Source organism: Petaurus breviceps, unplaced genomic scaffold (assembly GCF_028583685.1).
Source record: "Petaurus breviceps papuanus isolate PSGF00001 unplaced genomic scaffold, PetGlider_PUasm1.0 90895, whole genome shotgun sequence".
Taxonomy (NCBI): Eukaryota; Metazoa; Chordata; class Mammalia; order Diprotodontia; family Petauridae; genus Petaurus; species Petaurus breviceps.
The window spans coordinates 27645792-27660507 of NW_027187372.1; the positions used below are offsets into that span (position 1 = coordinate 27645792).

Here is a 14716-nt window from a genome sequence, read left to right on the forward strand (position 1 = left end):
AGAGAGAGAGAGAAATAGGAAGGGTGTGGAAAGCACTTTAAAATGTCCTTTACTGTTAGTTCAGAGTTCTTCCCTGGGCAGTGTTGGAAGAAGGGGGGCAGGACCCTTGTTAGGCAGGAGTCCAGCCTCTCTGGCTCTAGTCCCAGCAGACGGCTGTCCACGGGAGGATTTTCCGGATGTCTGGTACACACTCCCTCGGGGGGGGGGGGGGGGGGCTGGAAAGAGGAGTGGAAACTTTCCTTCCCTGAGGGAAACTTTCCACCAGTTCTAAGTTCTATAGTAGAACAAGGGATTCAGGCTCCTGGGCTCCTTGCTGCCTGTAATGGGAGCTGGGGCAGAGTCCTGAAGCTTCCTGGGAGAGCTAATGAGCCTCTGGAAGAAGAGCCAGGAGCTGTCACTACAGCCAGGTTGGATTTCCTTCCTGTTGGAGCAGCAGTTACTTAACACCTAGGCTATGACGTTCCCAGCTTCAGAACGAGTCCATTATACTCACTTTTGTTTCCTTCGTGCCTTTTGGCTTCCAAGGATTGCTGAGCCCATTTCGGGGGTGTAAAGGGGGGAGGCAGTGGTAGTGGTGGTGGGAAGACAGGGAAGGAGAAGAGAGAAAAATGAGGGTGAATAAGGACTCAGGACATACCTTTTGCCTGCACCTCGTAGATTCCCCAACAAAGAGAGAGCTTTGGTATCTCTTGGTGGAGTATTAATAGACATCAGGAGACCAGGGTGTAGGAATAACCGAAAATTCTTCCCCAACCCTATCCAGTTCTTTCTCCTTGGGAAGTGGGAGGGGGTTGCTTCAAATGGGAATAACTGGACCCACTTACATAGGAGACTTGAAGACTCATCTAAGAGAGACAAAGACAAAGACTTACAACTTTCTGCATAGATGGGCAGGGTGTCCTGCCGTAGATAATGCACAGTTGCAGCTATTGATGGTTGAAATCCCCTTTTCTTAAATTCTCAAAATACAATGTACTTTGTCTTGCAGTGAACAAACTTCCTTCCTACTCATATTTTACACTGGTTGACAATATTATTCTATAGAACCCTACCCTTAAGGTCATGCTGAGTCTTCAGAGTTGGAAGGAAGCTTCAAGGCTATTGGAGCCAACTTTCCACCTAATGCAGAGGTCCCCTCCACAACATCCCTGACAAATGGCCATCCGGCCTGTGCGTGGACACTTTCAGTGACAGGAAAAACACTACTTTTCAAAATAGCATTTAAAATTTTCTGACACTTGAATTGTTAGAAAATTCTTCCTTAGACTGGATGAAGTCTATTTCCCCAGAACTACCAGTTAATGGTCCTGGTTTTGCCCTCTGAAACAACACAGAAAAATTCTGATCCTTCTTCCACTCAGCAGCCCTTCAAATATTTTTAGACAGTGGACCCCATTTCCCCGAAGTCCTCTCTTCTCCAGGCTAAATATCCAACTCCCCCAGTCATTCCTGATGTGACATGGTTTGGATCCCCACATCATCCTGATTGCTGTCCTTTAAATACACTCCAGGTTGTCCTTATAAATGGGGTACTCCAGATGTGGTCTGACCAACACAAAATCCAGAGACCATCACTTCCATTCTTCAAGGCAGACTTTATTCTCCCAAGGGCACTCTTCCACAATGACTTCCAGTATTATTTCCCTGAATAACCTGATGAGTTATAGAGTACTGAATCTTTTTTGGGATTCTGTAAGCATCTGCCTAAGGACGGTATAGACTTGCTCAGATACTTCGTTGAGAAGAATAAGGACATCTCATGAATGAAGTTTGGTCAACTCATTTCCTCTCCACTAGAGGCATCTAGGTGGTGCAGTGTTGGACTTGGAGTCAGAAAGGCCAAGTTCAAATCTTGCCTCAGATACGTTCAAGTTGTGTGACCCTGGGCAAGTCACTCAACCAGTCTCTCAACCATAGTTTTCTCATCTGTGAGATGGAGATAATAATAATACCTAACTTATAGAGTTGCTGTGGGAATAAAATGAGACTTTGTAAACTTTAAAGTGCTATGAGGTATGTAGTATGAATACTGTTAGCATTATTTCTTAAGTGAAGAAACTGGAACTTAGAAGGGTTATGTGACTGAGGTAAGTGATTAAATAATCTTGGTCACATCTTGGGTCTTGACTGAGCCTACATGGGGTGGGACGAGAGGGATGGGGTAGGAAAAGGCTCATTGTCTTAGAGTACGCAAAGTCTTGGTCCTTTAATAACTTTAAACTACAGGTAGCCTTTTGGGATACTATTATTATTATTACAATTTTTTAATCAGCAGTGGCACTGTGGATAGAAAGGCCATAGTGGATAGAGCCTTAACCTTAACATCAGGAGGTCCTGGCTACAAGTCTTGCCTCTGAAAAGCAGACTTAAATGACTGGAAGCCACTTAACTTCTCAGTCCCTGGGCAACTCAAAGGCTCTAAATTGCTGGCTTAATCTGGCAGAGAAAGTTTCCCCCACCAATGAGATCCTAGACCTAGACAGCAGCAGCAACAACAACAGAAATTATGCAAAGCACTATGGTAGATCTTCGGGATGCAAAAACATACACAAAAATTAAATAAAATGTATGTACAAAATAAATAAAATTAAAGTCTTTGCCTTTAGGAAGCTTATATGCTCCTGTTGGTATATGATATGATCCCAAATAAATGATAAATACAAAATCTATACTACAAGTCATTTCAAGAGGCAGCAAGAGCTAGCAGCTGGGGATACGAGTGGAGGTGAATGTTGTTGAGTAAAGAAAAGATCCTGCTTAGGAAGCAGTACCTGAGCTGGACTCTGAAGGAAGTTAGATTCTAAGAGGCATCAGTAAGGACTGAGTGAACTCCAGCCATTGGGGACCACCTGTAAGGGCAGGAAGATGGGAAATGGTATGTTTCCACAACAGCAACTGGGCCATTTTGCCTGGAATAGGGAGGACTGCAAGAGAAGTAAAATGAACTAAGATCAGCCAGATGATAGAACACTTTGAATACCAGGTTGAAGAGTTTATTTCATACTTGAGGTAATAGGGGGCCACTAAAGATATGAGAGAAAGGGAGTAACCTGGTCAGATCTGTTTTAGGAATATTATTTTGGAAGCAATGTGAAGGATGGATTGGAGAAAGGAGACAAGTTAGGGGACTCCTGCTATAGTCCAGGCAAAAGGTGATGAAAGCTTGAGCCAGTGAGGGCGGGGCGGTAGTAAGGGTTAGAAAAGAGGGACAAAAATGAGAGGGTTGGAAGAAGAATCATTTAATAAATTGAATTAAGGGTCATTCAGAGGGAGGGCCAACAAATACTAAGGGATGAATAAAACTGGGTTAGGCTTAACACTTATTGGAAAGAACCCAGGAAATAAATAATTCAGTTAATTGAGAGATTGTTGATATGCCTGAAGATAGAAAGGAATGGGAGAAGTGGGCTGGGGGATGCTAGAGTCACTGGGGTGAGAAGTGTTGGGTGGCATTAATCCTAGAAGGCTTTATAGAGGCAAGGAGGGTTTGGAGCAACAGAGTTTGAAAGGGAGGGAGAGAAAAGTTTCAAGTAATACTAGGGCCTAGGGCTCTAATACACCCCCTCCTTTCCTATTCCAGATGACCTTGACTTAGATGAGTTCCAGCTGGAGATGGAAGACTCCAAACCACACTCAAGCATCCAGTGCAGTCCTAGCCCAGGTGAGATAAGAAGCTTGTCATGGTGGTAGGAGACGGAGTGAAAGGAAACTGTGTTCCCAATGTGTAATTATGTTGCATGTAAATATGTCACATGTAAGTGTGTAATATATAAGCTCCATTAGTAAAGAAAATCTTTGAGAGCAGGGACTATTTTTGCCTTTCTTTGTCCCTAGGACATAATGGTACCTGGCAGCATTGCAATCATTTAATAAATGATTGGTGATTGAATGATTGACCTTAAATAGACTTGCTTTCCTTGGCATGTATTTTGCTCCACTCAGGCCCCTTGTTTTATTATACTGATGTAAATAAATATAGATGTACAAACATAGCTATCTATAATTTATCCCTACTTTCTCTCCAGGAAAAAACACTCAAAAGGTTAATTGGCCCCTATTTATCAAGTTGTATCTTGAACCCTGACCTTGAAGGATGGTAGAGAGTCTGCTGTGACTCTTTGGGATTAACAAACCATTGGTTACTTACCCAAGGAGAGCAGAGATTATGCTTTGGGAAGAGTCCTAATTTCATTGGTCTGGGAGGGGAAGCCAAGTGATTTTTTTTTTACAATTATGCAGGCTCTCTCAGTAAGACCCTCTACTGGGGAGAGATACAGAATCATACAATATTCTTGATCAGTCAGATATATATCGAGTACTTACTTTGTGCTAGGCACTGTGCTAAGTGCTGGGGTAGGCAAAGGAAGACAAAAACAGCCCTTGTGTGTATTTTAATGGGGGATTAACAGGTAAATAATTAGATACATTCAAAACATGTACAAAGAAGGTGGAAGGAAATCTGAAGGGGACCAGGGAAGGAAGATTCCTGCAGAAGGTGGGCTAAAGCAAGAGTCTTTGTCTATGTTTTAATGCATAAAGAATCATGGAATTTTAAGAAACTTTTAAAATGTCATCAAAACCATTCCCTTACATCCATGTTGTATGACATTCAAACAGTCCTGGAAAGATCTGAGTCAGCATCCTTCCTAAAGTATTCCAGAGAAGACCCCACAAGATCTCTGGGTAACACATAGTAACACAGAATTCCAACCTCAGGGCAGCTAGGTGGCGCAGTGAATAGAGAACCGGCCCTGGAGTCAGGAGGACCTGAGTTCAAATCCAGCCTCAGACACTTAACATGAAACTAGCTGTGTGACCTTGGGCAAGTCACTTAAACTCATTGCCCTACCTTACCCCCACCAAAAAGGGGAAAAAAAGGAATTCCAACGTAGAAGGGCAATCATTTAATATAAATAGCTCCCAAGTGCAGCTCCCCTATTTTCACAGATGAGAAGACTGAGGTCCACAGAAGGGTCACCCAGGTAATAAGTGGCAGGTCCTGGGAGTCAAACCTAGGTCTTCCATCTCTAAATCTATTGGTTTTCCACCACATTGAATGTTCAGTTATCCTTAAATCCACCCAAAATCATTCCTGCTGCAATTAAAGCCCTTTTATCTTAGCCTCTGCCATTACAGTTTTTATAGATGCTCAGAGTAAAGAAAAGGTCTCCATCCTTGGGAATAGATTAGCAGTTACCCACCCCAGCTAAGCGCGGGATAAGTCTACACGCCACCTTCACTCTCTTCTCCTCCACCCCATCGCCATCTTCCCGTGTCTGCTCTTGCTGTCCTGGCCACCTCAGGACCAAGGAGCTTCCTAAGCCCTCTCCCCACCTGGTCATCTCCCTACGTTTCCTCTACCACACCTGCATTAGAGCAAGGCTCCCAGGCTTTGGCTGCACAGCGCCTCCTAGTGCCGGTGTGGGGCCAGTACATGTATCCTAATGGAGGAGGAAAAAAGCAGCTGTTTTTACTGGCTCCTGGGGCAATCTGAGGTTTCACACCCCTGTTGCCTCAGTTTCCACCCTTGCCCCAGGTCAGAAGGAGAGAAAAAAAGAAATTCCAAAGGACCAAATTCTATTTGTTATTTTAAAATAGCTCCCATAGGCAGTACATAGTACAGTAGAAAGAGGCTGTAGAAATGATTGATGTTGAAAGCCATCATTTATATAGTGCCTACTGTATGCCAGGCTCTGGGCTAAGTACTTTACAGATAGTGTCTAATTTGATCCTGCTGTACAGGATGAAATACAATGCTATATTTGGAGTGAGTGGACCTGGGTTCAAATACCTGTGTGTCCTTGGGCAAGTCATTTAATCTCATAGAATCTCATTTTGAGGATGGGCTAGATTGACCTCTAAGGTACCTTCCAGTTCCAGATCTCTGGTGTCCCAAGTGCAGAGACTGACTTCTCTCTCCTCCTGGAAGACTAGGATGGAAGGACCTGGGTTTCCCCCAGTTTAGACTGGGAACTCCCTGTGGGCAAGGACTGTTTCTCCTCTATCATATTGGGAGCTTCTTCCTCGGTGTTGCCCACCCCCACCCCTGCACATCTATAGAAAGAGGGAAGTTGTACTTGGAATTAATTCTACTAAATGACTGCCTCAAGTATACCACAAGTGCTTAATAAATGCTTGTTGAATGAGTGACTGATTGCATAGCAGGGCTCAGGTGGAGAGGTTGACTGCTTGATTCTCCCCACAGGCCCCTTCAAACCGTGTGAACACCTGTTGGAGAGCTGGGGGATCCGCCTGGCGGTGTGGGCCATTGTCCTGCTCTCTGTGCTGTGCAATGGGTTGGTCCTTCTGGCCATCTTTGCAGGGGGACCTGCCCCTCTGTCCCCTGTCAAGTTTGTGGTGGGAGCCATTGCTGGTGCCAACACCCTTACAGGCATTTCCTGTGGCCTCTTGGCCTGTGTGGACACTCTGACATTTGGCCAGTTTGCCCAGTACGGGGCCCGGTGGGAGACGGGCCTGGGCTGCCGGGCCACGGGCTTCCTCGCTGTCTTTGCATCCGAGGCCTCTGTGCTGCTGCTTACTCTGGCTGCCGTCCAGTGCAGCATCTCCATCTCCTGTGTCCGAGCTTACGGAAAATCCCCCTCGCTGGGCAGTGTCCGAGTTGGTGCCCTGGGCTGCTTGGTACTGGCAGGGCTGGCAGCAGCCTTACCCCTGGCCTCGGTGGGTGAGTATGGGGCCTCCCCCCTCTGCCTGCCCTACACCCCCCCTGAGGGCCGTCCAGCGGCCCTGGGCTTTTCCGTGGCCTTGGTCATGATGAACTCCCTTTGCTTCCTCGTCATCACGGGGGCCTATATCAAACTGTACTGTGACCTGCCCAGGGGAGACTACCTGGATGCCGTGTGGGACTGCGCCATGGTGCGGCACGTGGCCTGGCTCATCTTTGCCGATGGGCTCCTGTACTGCCCCGTGGCCTTCCTCAGCTTTGCCTCCATGCTCGGCCTCTTCCCAGTCACCCCCGAGGTTGTCAAGTCTGTTCTGCTGGTGGTGCTGCCCCTACCCGCCTGCCTCAACCCCCTACTCTACCTGCTCTTCAACCCCCACTTCAGGGAGGACCTGCAGCGCCTGCGCCCCCAGGGGGGGCCTCCTGGTCCTCTGGCTTATGGAGTTGCAGACGAGCTGGAGAAGAGCTCCTGTGATTCCACCCAGGCCCTGGTGGCCTTCTCTGATGTGGATCTTGTCCTGGAAGCCCCTGGGGTAGGCCACCCCCCAGGGCTGGAGGCCTACAGTTTCTCCTCGGTGACCCTTGTCTCCTGTCAGCAGCCAGGTATCCCGAGGTTAGCGGGCGACCATCTCATAGGGCCAGAGAGTGGCCGTCTGGGAGGGCCTCAGGCCCACCCTACTGATGGAGAACTACTACTGGGGGCAGAAGGGGTCACGCCAGCTGGGGGCTTCCGGCCTTCCCTCCCAGCCTTTGCCTCACACCTATAACTGCCCCACCCTTTTCCTTTTCTCTTCCCTACTTGTTCCCCTCCCCACCCCCTCTCCATGTACAATTGCTGCTTATTAAATAAATAAATAACAACAAAAGTAAATTGTGTGATCCATAGCAGAATGCCCTGTCCTCAGTTTCAGGGGTCTCTTCCCAGCCAACAGTCATCATTACCCATCGGTTCTCCTCTTATCCACCTGGAGCTGTGGAGAGGATTCCCAGAGAAGGGGCAACTTGTCTGATGGGAAGAAATGAGGAGAGTGGGGATCAGGGAGAGGAGGGAGGGGTGAAAAGGTCAGAGATTAGAGATGGGGCCAAAGGAAGTCTTATACCCTGCAGCATACAGTGACCTCATAGGATCCCAGGATCAGAGCTCAAAGGGCCCATAGCATCAGCTAGTCTAAGACATCTTCATCTTTTTTGGGTCATGGACCCTCAGTCTGGTGAAGCCTAGGGACCCCTACCCAAAAGAAAGGGTTTAAATGCATAAAATGAAATACATAGGATTACCAAGGAAGTCAATTAAATTGAAATGAAGATGTGATTTTTTTTTCTACCCAAGTAAATGGACCCCTTAATATCTATCCATGGATCAGGTTGTGAACCCCGGATCTAGTCCAATCCCTTTTTAAAATCAACAAGCTTTTTATTAAGCACTGATTATGTGCCAATCACTGTGCTAAGTGGTGAGATACACAGAAAGGGGAAAAAATAGTTGCTGCCCTCAAGGAGCTTACAATTTAATCAGGGAGACAACATGCAAGGAACTATCCATCCTCCCTTTTTAATTTGCCAATGAGGAAATTGAGGCCTGGAGATGAAGTGATTTGTCTAAGGCCATACAGCTAGAAAGTAGCAGAGGCAGGGTGGCTAGGTGGCACAGTGAATAGAGCACAGGCCCTGGAGTCAGGAGGACCTGAGTTCAAATCCGGCCTCAGACACTTAACACAAAAACTAGCCATGTGACCTTGGGCAAGTCACTTAACCCCAATTGCCCTCCAAAAAGCCAAAAAAATGTGTGTGTGTGTGTGTGTGTGTGTGTGTGTGTGTATAAAGTAGCAGAGGGAGGGAGAGAGAGGAAGAGGAGGAGGAGAAGAAGAGGATGAAGAGAAGGAGGATGGGGCGGCCAGGTAGCACAGTGAGTAAGAGCACTGGCTCCAGTGTCAGAATGACCTGGAGATCGAATCCCGGGCTCAGACACTTAGCACCCACCCAGAAACACCTGGCCGTGTAACCTTCAGCAAGTTATTTAACCCCAATTGCTTAGGGGTGGCCAGGTGGCTCAGCGAGTAAGAGCACCGGCTCCAGTGTCGGGATGACCTGGATCAAATCCGGGCTCAGATACTCAGCACCACACCCAGAAATAACTGGCCATGTAACCTTGAGCAAGTTACTTAACCCCGATTGCTTTAAAAAAAAAAAAAAGAGAGAAGAAGGAGGAGAGGGGGAGAGAGAGACAGATAAGAGAAAGAGGAAGAAAGCACTAGACTTGCAGGAAGACCTGGATACAGATTTCCCTCCCTACCCCCCCTTAGAATGTTTTTAAGTGCATAAAATGCACAGGATTAAGAAGGAAACCAATGACTGAAATGCGGTTATCAAATTATATCTATATCTATCTATATACACATATGTGTGTATACACACATATATTATGTATATTTTAATTCACAAGCCCCAGGTAAGGAAATCTTGCTGTAGGGCATCAGAGCTGGGACAGTAAATTCAGATGTCCTGACTCCCAGATCTTGTAATGATTTCTTCCCTCTCATAGCTCTGGAGTTGGAAGATGCTTTAGGTTTCACTTGTTCCAACATCTTCATTTACAAGTGAAGAAACTGCAACCCAGAGAAGTTAAGTGATTTGCCCAAGATCACACAGGAAATGCGTGGCAGAATTGTTACCCACATTGTCTGACCTCTTCTTTCCTCCTTCCCTCATTTGATTTGATTCAACTTAATTCAATTCATAAAATCACAGAATCTCTGGAGTTGGAAAGGATGTCGGAAGTCATTTAGTCCAACCTCCTTACCCAGTGAATGGACAGCCTCTGTTAAACACTTCAATTAGTGGGAACTTGTAAACTGCTTCAGCAGTTCATTCCAATTTAATTTAATTTACTTAATAGACTAATGGAATGTTAGAACTGTTAAGGAACTTTGGGGATCACCAAGTTCAAACTCTCCATTTACAGATGAAGAAAGAAATACTTAGAGCTTCTAGGTAGTAATAGTAACAGATAGCATTTATTAGCACTTAGCAAAATGTTTTGACAATAATAATAATAGTTAACATTTATATAGCCCTTACTATGTGGTAGGCACTGTGCTAAGACTTTATATACATTTCCTCATTTGATACTCACAACAATCCTGTGAGGTAGGTGCTGTTATTATCCTCATTTTATAGCTGAGGAAACTGAGGCAGACAGAGGTTAAGTGACTTGCTCAGGGTCACACAACTAGTCAGCATCTGAGGTTGCATTCGAACTCAAGCCTCAATGAGTCCAGGCCCAGTGTTCTATCCACTGTGAGTCCCCTAGCTGCCAAGTCATGAAGGTAGTGTGATTCCATTGAATTAATCAATTATTAGAAGGATCCTGTGTGTCTTGCCTTTCCAGGCACTGATGAAGGGGAGAGAAAAGACACAGCATACTATTTGGACCAAGCTGACACATGGGTAGAAGAGGCAATCACTTATATGTTAAATTTGAGGCTCCATGAAAGGATCCCCCTTTCACTAAAAAGGCTCTTTCACGATGTACAAAATTCCACCATTAGACGACACTCACCTTCTTGGCATTCCCCATTCATCACCTCACACTGGCCTTTGTGTTGACTGTCCTACATGCACTCTCTCTTCACCCCGGCCTCTTAGAATCCCTGGTTTTCTTCACAGCTTCTTCCTGAGGCCTTTTCTGTTCCTCCCAGATGCTGGTGTCTTCCCCTCAAATCCCTTTGCAACCATATTGCATGTACCTATCCATCTCTGTACATGTATGGTATATGTGGTTGGAACATGTAAATTCAAAGACAGCCATCTCACAAGGGGATGGATGCGTGTCTGGTTTGGGATCTGGCCCACCCCTCTCTAGGGAAGGCTGTAATTTCCCTTTTTGTGGGAAGGAAGCAGAAGGAGAGCTGTAGCTGGGAGCTAACCCTTTAGTTACTCTTCTTCTAAAGGAGCACTCAGACAGAATTAGAATCTAAGGATATAACACTTCCGGGAGCCCAGAATCAACACCACTGATTGTTCTCAAGGGGAGGGTAGAACTTAACTTCTGAGTTCTTTCCCTCCAGATGCTAGTTACACAAAAGACCATCACTGATGACTAACATAACTTTTTTTTTTTTTGGTAAAATAAGCAGTAAATGGAAATAGGGAAGTTATACAGATGAGACAAAATCAAAGAATATTCAAGGGTAAATGGGCTGTGTCCTGGAATGAGATGAGATCTTGGTTCAAAACAGGAGAGAGGAGGTCTCACTGAGGGGGAACCATACTCTCAGCAGTTTCTAGAGTTGCAAAGGACATGTAGGGGTTTGGTTCCCCACACATCTGCTGCTCAGAGCACTCCCAGGAGCCATTCAAAAGTCTGCCCTTGATTTTCCCCACCATCTTCTTCAAAGTCTCCCTACAGTCTCTGAATAAGCCCCTTTCCTTCCCCATCCCACCTCCAAAGGTCTAGGTTCAACGTTGTCTCAGCCAATCCAGCGTCCTCTCCTTACCGACATGCAGCATGTACAGCACAAGGTCGTCCTCCAGGGCAGCACTCTTTCAGTGGGCAGAGGTATTAAACATATGTTCTAAATGCTTACTGACGGAGGGACTGAATCTTTCTCTTCTCCATCTCAGCTTCTTTTAAAATGAAAATCCTCCTAAAGGGGGATTTTATTGTTATTTTATTGTTCTCAAACTTTAATACCCTACTGCACATGAGTTTATAAGATTCTGAGCTTAGAGAACTGGTGTTTTGATTGTAGGGTGGAGAAAGATTAGAGATGATTTTGTATCTTTGATACCACAGTGGGGTTGGGAGAGGGGAAAGCAGTCCAGGATAGAGTGGTGTGTTAGACAGCAGACCATAGAGGTGGGAGGACCTTGAAAACAAACTTCATTTACTTCCTCTCATACTGTTTTGGGGGAGAAGATAGAATATGAGAAACAATTAGAAAGTGTTACAAAGCAGACACTGCCTCAACCTCTAAGCCTGATGCTTATGTGAAGAAGATAGAGAGTGGGAGAAAAGGTAGCTTTCCATTAATTGAAAATAAAAATGGTTAACTAGCATTTATATTTAAAGTTTGCTAAGAGTTTCACAAATATAATCTTATTTTATCCTCACAACAACCCCAGGGAGGCAGGTGTAGCAGCAAGCACCCCAAGCGTCCTCAGGGTTTGCAGCTACCACAGGTTCTTGGATCTGCTTTGTTAAAGGAAAGCAACTCAAAATGGGTTAACAAGCTTACTTTAATCAGTCAGACATATATCGTTTACCTTGTTCAGGGGAAAAAGGTCAGCACCCCGAACTTCAAAGCATACAGGCAGAATTATCAAGACAGAAACAGATCAAGTAGACAGATTTCCAAACTGTCCAACCATTACATCCATACCCAGTCAACATCTGGGTTTCCACATCTGGGTTTTTCAAAGCCGGGGGACTCTCAACAACGGCTTCCCAGAATTCAGATCAAATCACAGAACACTTCTCAAAGTGAGTCCCAAAACAAAGCTACACATCAGGGCTTATATAGCCTTCTCCTGGCTCAGAGAATGTAACAACCTTATTGACTCACTGGCCAATCAAGAAGTATCTACTGAAAAACAAGCCTCCCACCCCAGGCTTCAGGTGCACATTAGCCTAGGGGCAGGGAAGATCTTCCAAATTTGCATTCCCATTACAGCAGGTGCTATGATTATCCCCATTTTATAGATAAAAAACTGAGGCAGACAGAGGTTAAGTGACTTATACAGGTTCACAGCAAATAAGTGTCTGAGGCTAGCTTTAAACTAAGGTCTTCCTGGCTCCAGGTCCAGAGCACTGTACCAGGTAGCTATTCCTTTAAAAAAGGAAAATTAAATTTTAAATTTTAAAATTTTAACAAATTTAAAAAACAAAATAAAACCTCAAGCATGACCAAAGAGGAATGGCGAAAATACACTACTTCATCCTGGTACTAAATATATATATATATATATATTTAAAAATATGTTAAGTGCACAGGATTTAAAATGGACACCTTTTATATTTTTAAATTATTACACATAGTGTAATAAGATAAAATTAAAATTAAAAAAAAGGAGGCAGCTCTCCCATGCTGTGGACAGCCCATAGTTCTGGGTTGTCATCACCATCCTAAGCAAGCATCTGTGGTATAGGAAACCCCCTTCTCATACCCATTACCATATATGCCCTTTGCCTAATGCCCCATCTGTCTGATGAACAATCCCCTCCTGTCTTCTAAAGGTATTTAGAAAGTGGTTCTCACTGTGGGACCTAAGCTGTCTCTTCTCCTCATAGGCTGATGTTAAGCAGCATGACGAAGGTTTCACCCATTTAGTGGCCATGAAAATATTCAAATCACAATGTTAAAGCTGAGAGGGAAGTCATTTCCCTCCTCCCCCATCTTGTGGTAAGGGCCCAAGCTCCTTAAGAAGCCCAGGCCTTGCGTTAAAAGTTGAGATAATATTCAACAACGGTGGGGAATAGGGTAAGTGCAGGGTAAATGTTAAAAGATACCAGTCAGAACAGGGAGAAAATTCACCTGGGAGTGAGTGGCCTTTCTATGTTGCCTGAAAAAGATGCCAAGCCAGCCTGGGCTTGCCTTGAGCCAGAACCATCCCTAATTCAGATCCAGCCCAACTCTTGACTACCTAACCCATCCCAGATAACATATGCTAGAGAAAAAAAAGGGTGAAAAAGAACATTGGACCTAAGACCATAGGATTATGGATCAGAACTGGAAGGAACCTTAGTAACCATCTGACCCAACCCCCTCATTTTACAGAAAGGGAAACTGAGGCCCAGAGAGTAGTGAGCAGCCAAGCTGGGATTTGATCTCACCTTCTATGTAACAGAAGACTAAAATTAATTATAACCCAGTTGTCTTAGGGAGAGGAGATGGTCAGGAGGGTGAAAAATTCAGAACTCAAAATCTTATAAAAGTGAATGTTGAAAACAAAAAAGAAAAAAATATTCCTAAAACATAAATCCAACCTTGGTGCTCTCGATTCTTTCCTATCTTTTTTAGAATAAGATATAAAATCCTCACCCTGGCATTTAAAACACTTGACAATCCACCTGCCATCTACCTTTCACAGACTCTCCATTCCAGTTGGACTGGCCTGCTATCTGTTCCCTACCTGTCTCCCAATTCTGTCTGCAAAAGCTATCCCTTTTATGGATCATACGTGCTGCCTTCCTGCCTCATACAATCCCATGCTTCCTTCAAAGTTCAGGTCCCTGGTGCTATCTTCTGCTCCCCTCCACCCCCTGCTATCTCCCTCTTGAAATTAGTTTGTATAATACTTTTATTTACTCATCTATGTATGTTGCATTCCTCCTCCCCACCCCCGCCCCAAATGAATGTAAGCTCCGTTAAGGACAGAGACTGCTTGGTTCCCTTTGAATCCCCAAGGCTAACACAGTGCCTTGTGCATGTGGTTGTTCAGTCATTTCAGTCCTATCCTACTCTTCATGACCCTATTTGGGGTTTTCTTGGCTGAGATACTGGAGTGGTCTGCCATTTTCTTCTCCAGCTCATTTTACAGATGAGTAAACCAAGGCAAGCAGGGTTAAGTGACTTGCCCAAGGTCACACAGCTAGTAGGTATCTGAGGCCAGATTTGAACCCAGGAAGATGTCATCTTGACTCCAAGCCTAGCACTCTATGCACTGAGACACCACCTAACTGCCCCTGCCTTGTGCATAGAAGAGCTTAATGATTGAATTGAATTGAACTGAGTTTATATCCTGACCCTACCACTTACTAGTTAGCATCAAGTGATGCACTAGTGATTGTCAACATGTCAAAAAGCTTCTCTGGAACTCAGTTTTGTCATCTATAAAATGGGGGTCATAATGCTCTATCATCCACTTTAGAGGAGCTGTAGTGAAAAAAAGTCCATAGGATCATAGATTTAGTACTGGAGGGGACCTCAGAGGTTATTTTACAGAGAGGGAAACTGAGGTTAATCAGCTTGACCCTTTAATTACAACCCTGGACTATTACCACCATTTACTTCCTCAGCTCCTGGACACTGCTGTAGA

General features: G+C 44.9%; 1 protein-coding gene across 3 annotated transcripts in view; it reads left to right on the forward strand.

The window, feature by feature from the left end:
• Positions 1–7550, forward strand: part of LGR6 (leucine rich repeat containing G protein-coupled receptor 6) — a 160892-nt gene extending 153342 nt beyond the window's left edge. For all 3 annotated transcript variants that reach the window (XM_069074571.1, XM_069074572.1, XM_069074573.1), the window contains 2 exons: positions 3581–3661; positions 6206–7550. In XM_069074571.1, the coding sequence (XP_068930672.1) occupies positions 3581–3661; positions 6206–7446 (1322 nt within the window). In that variant the 3' untranslated portion in view covers positions 7447–7550. The remainder of the gene's footprint in view (positions 1–3580; positions 3662–6205) is intronic.
• Positions 7551–14716: the final 7166 nt, after the last annotated feature.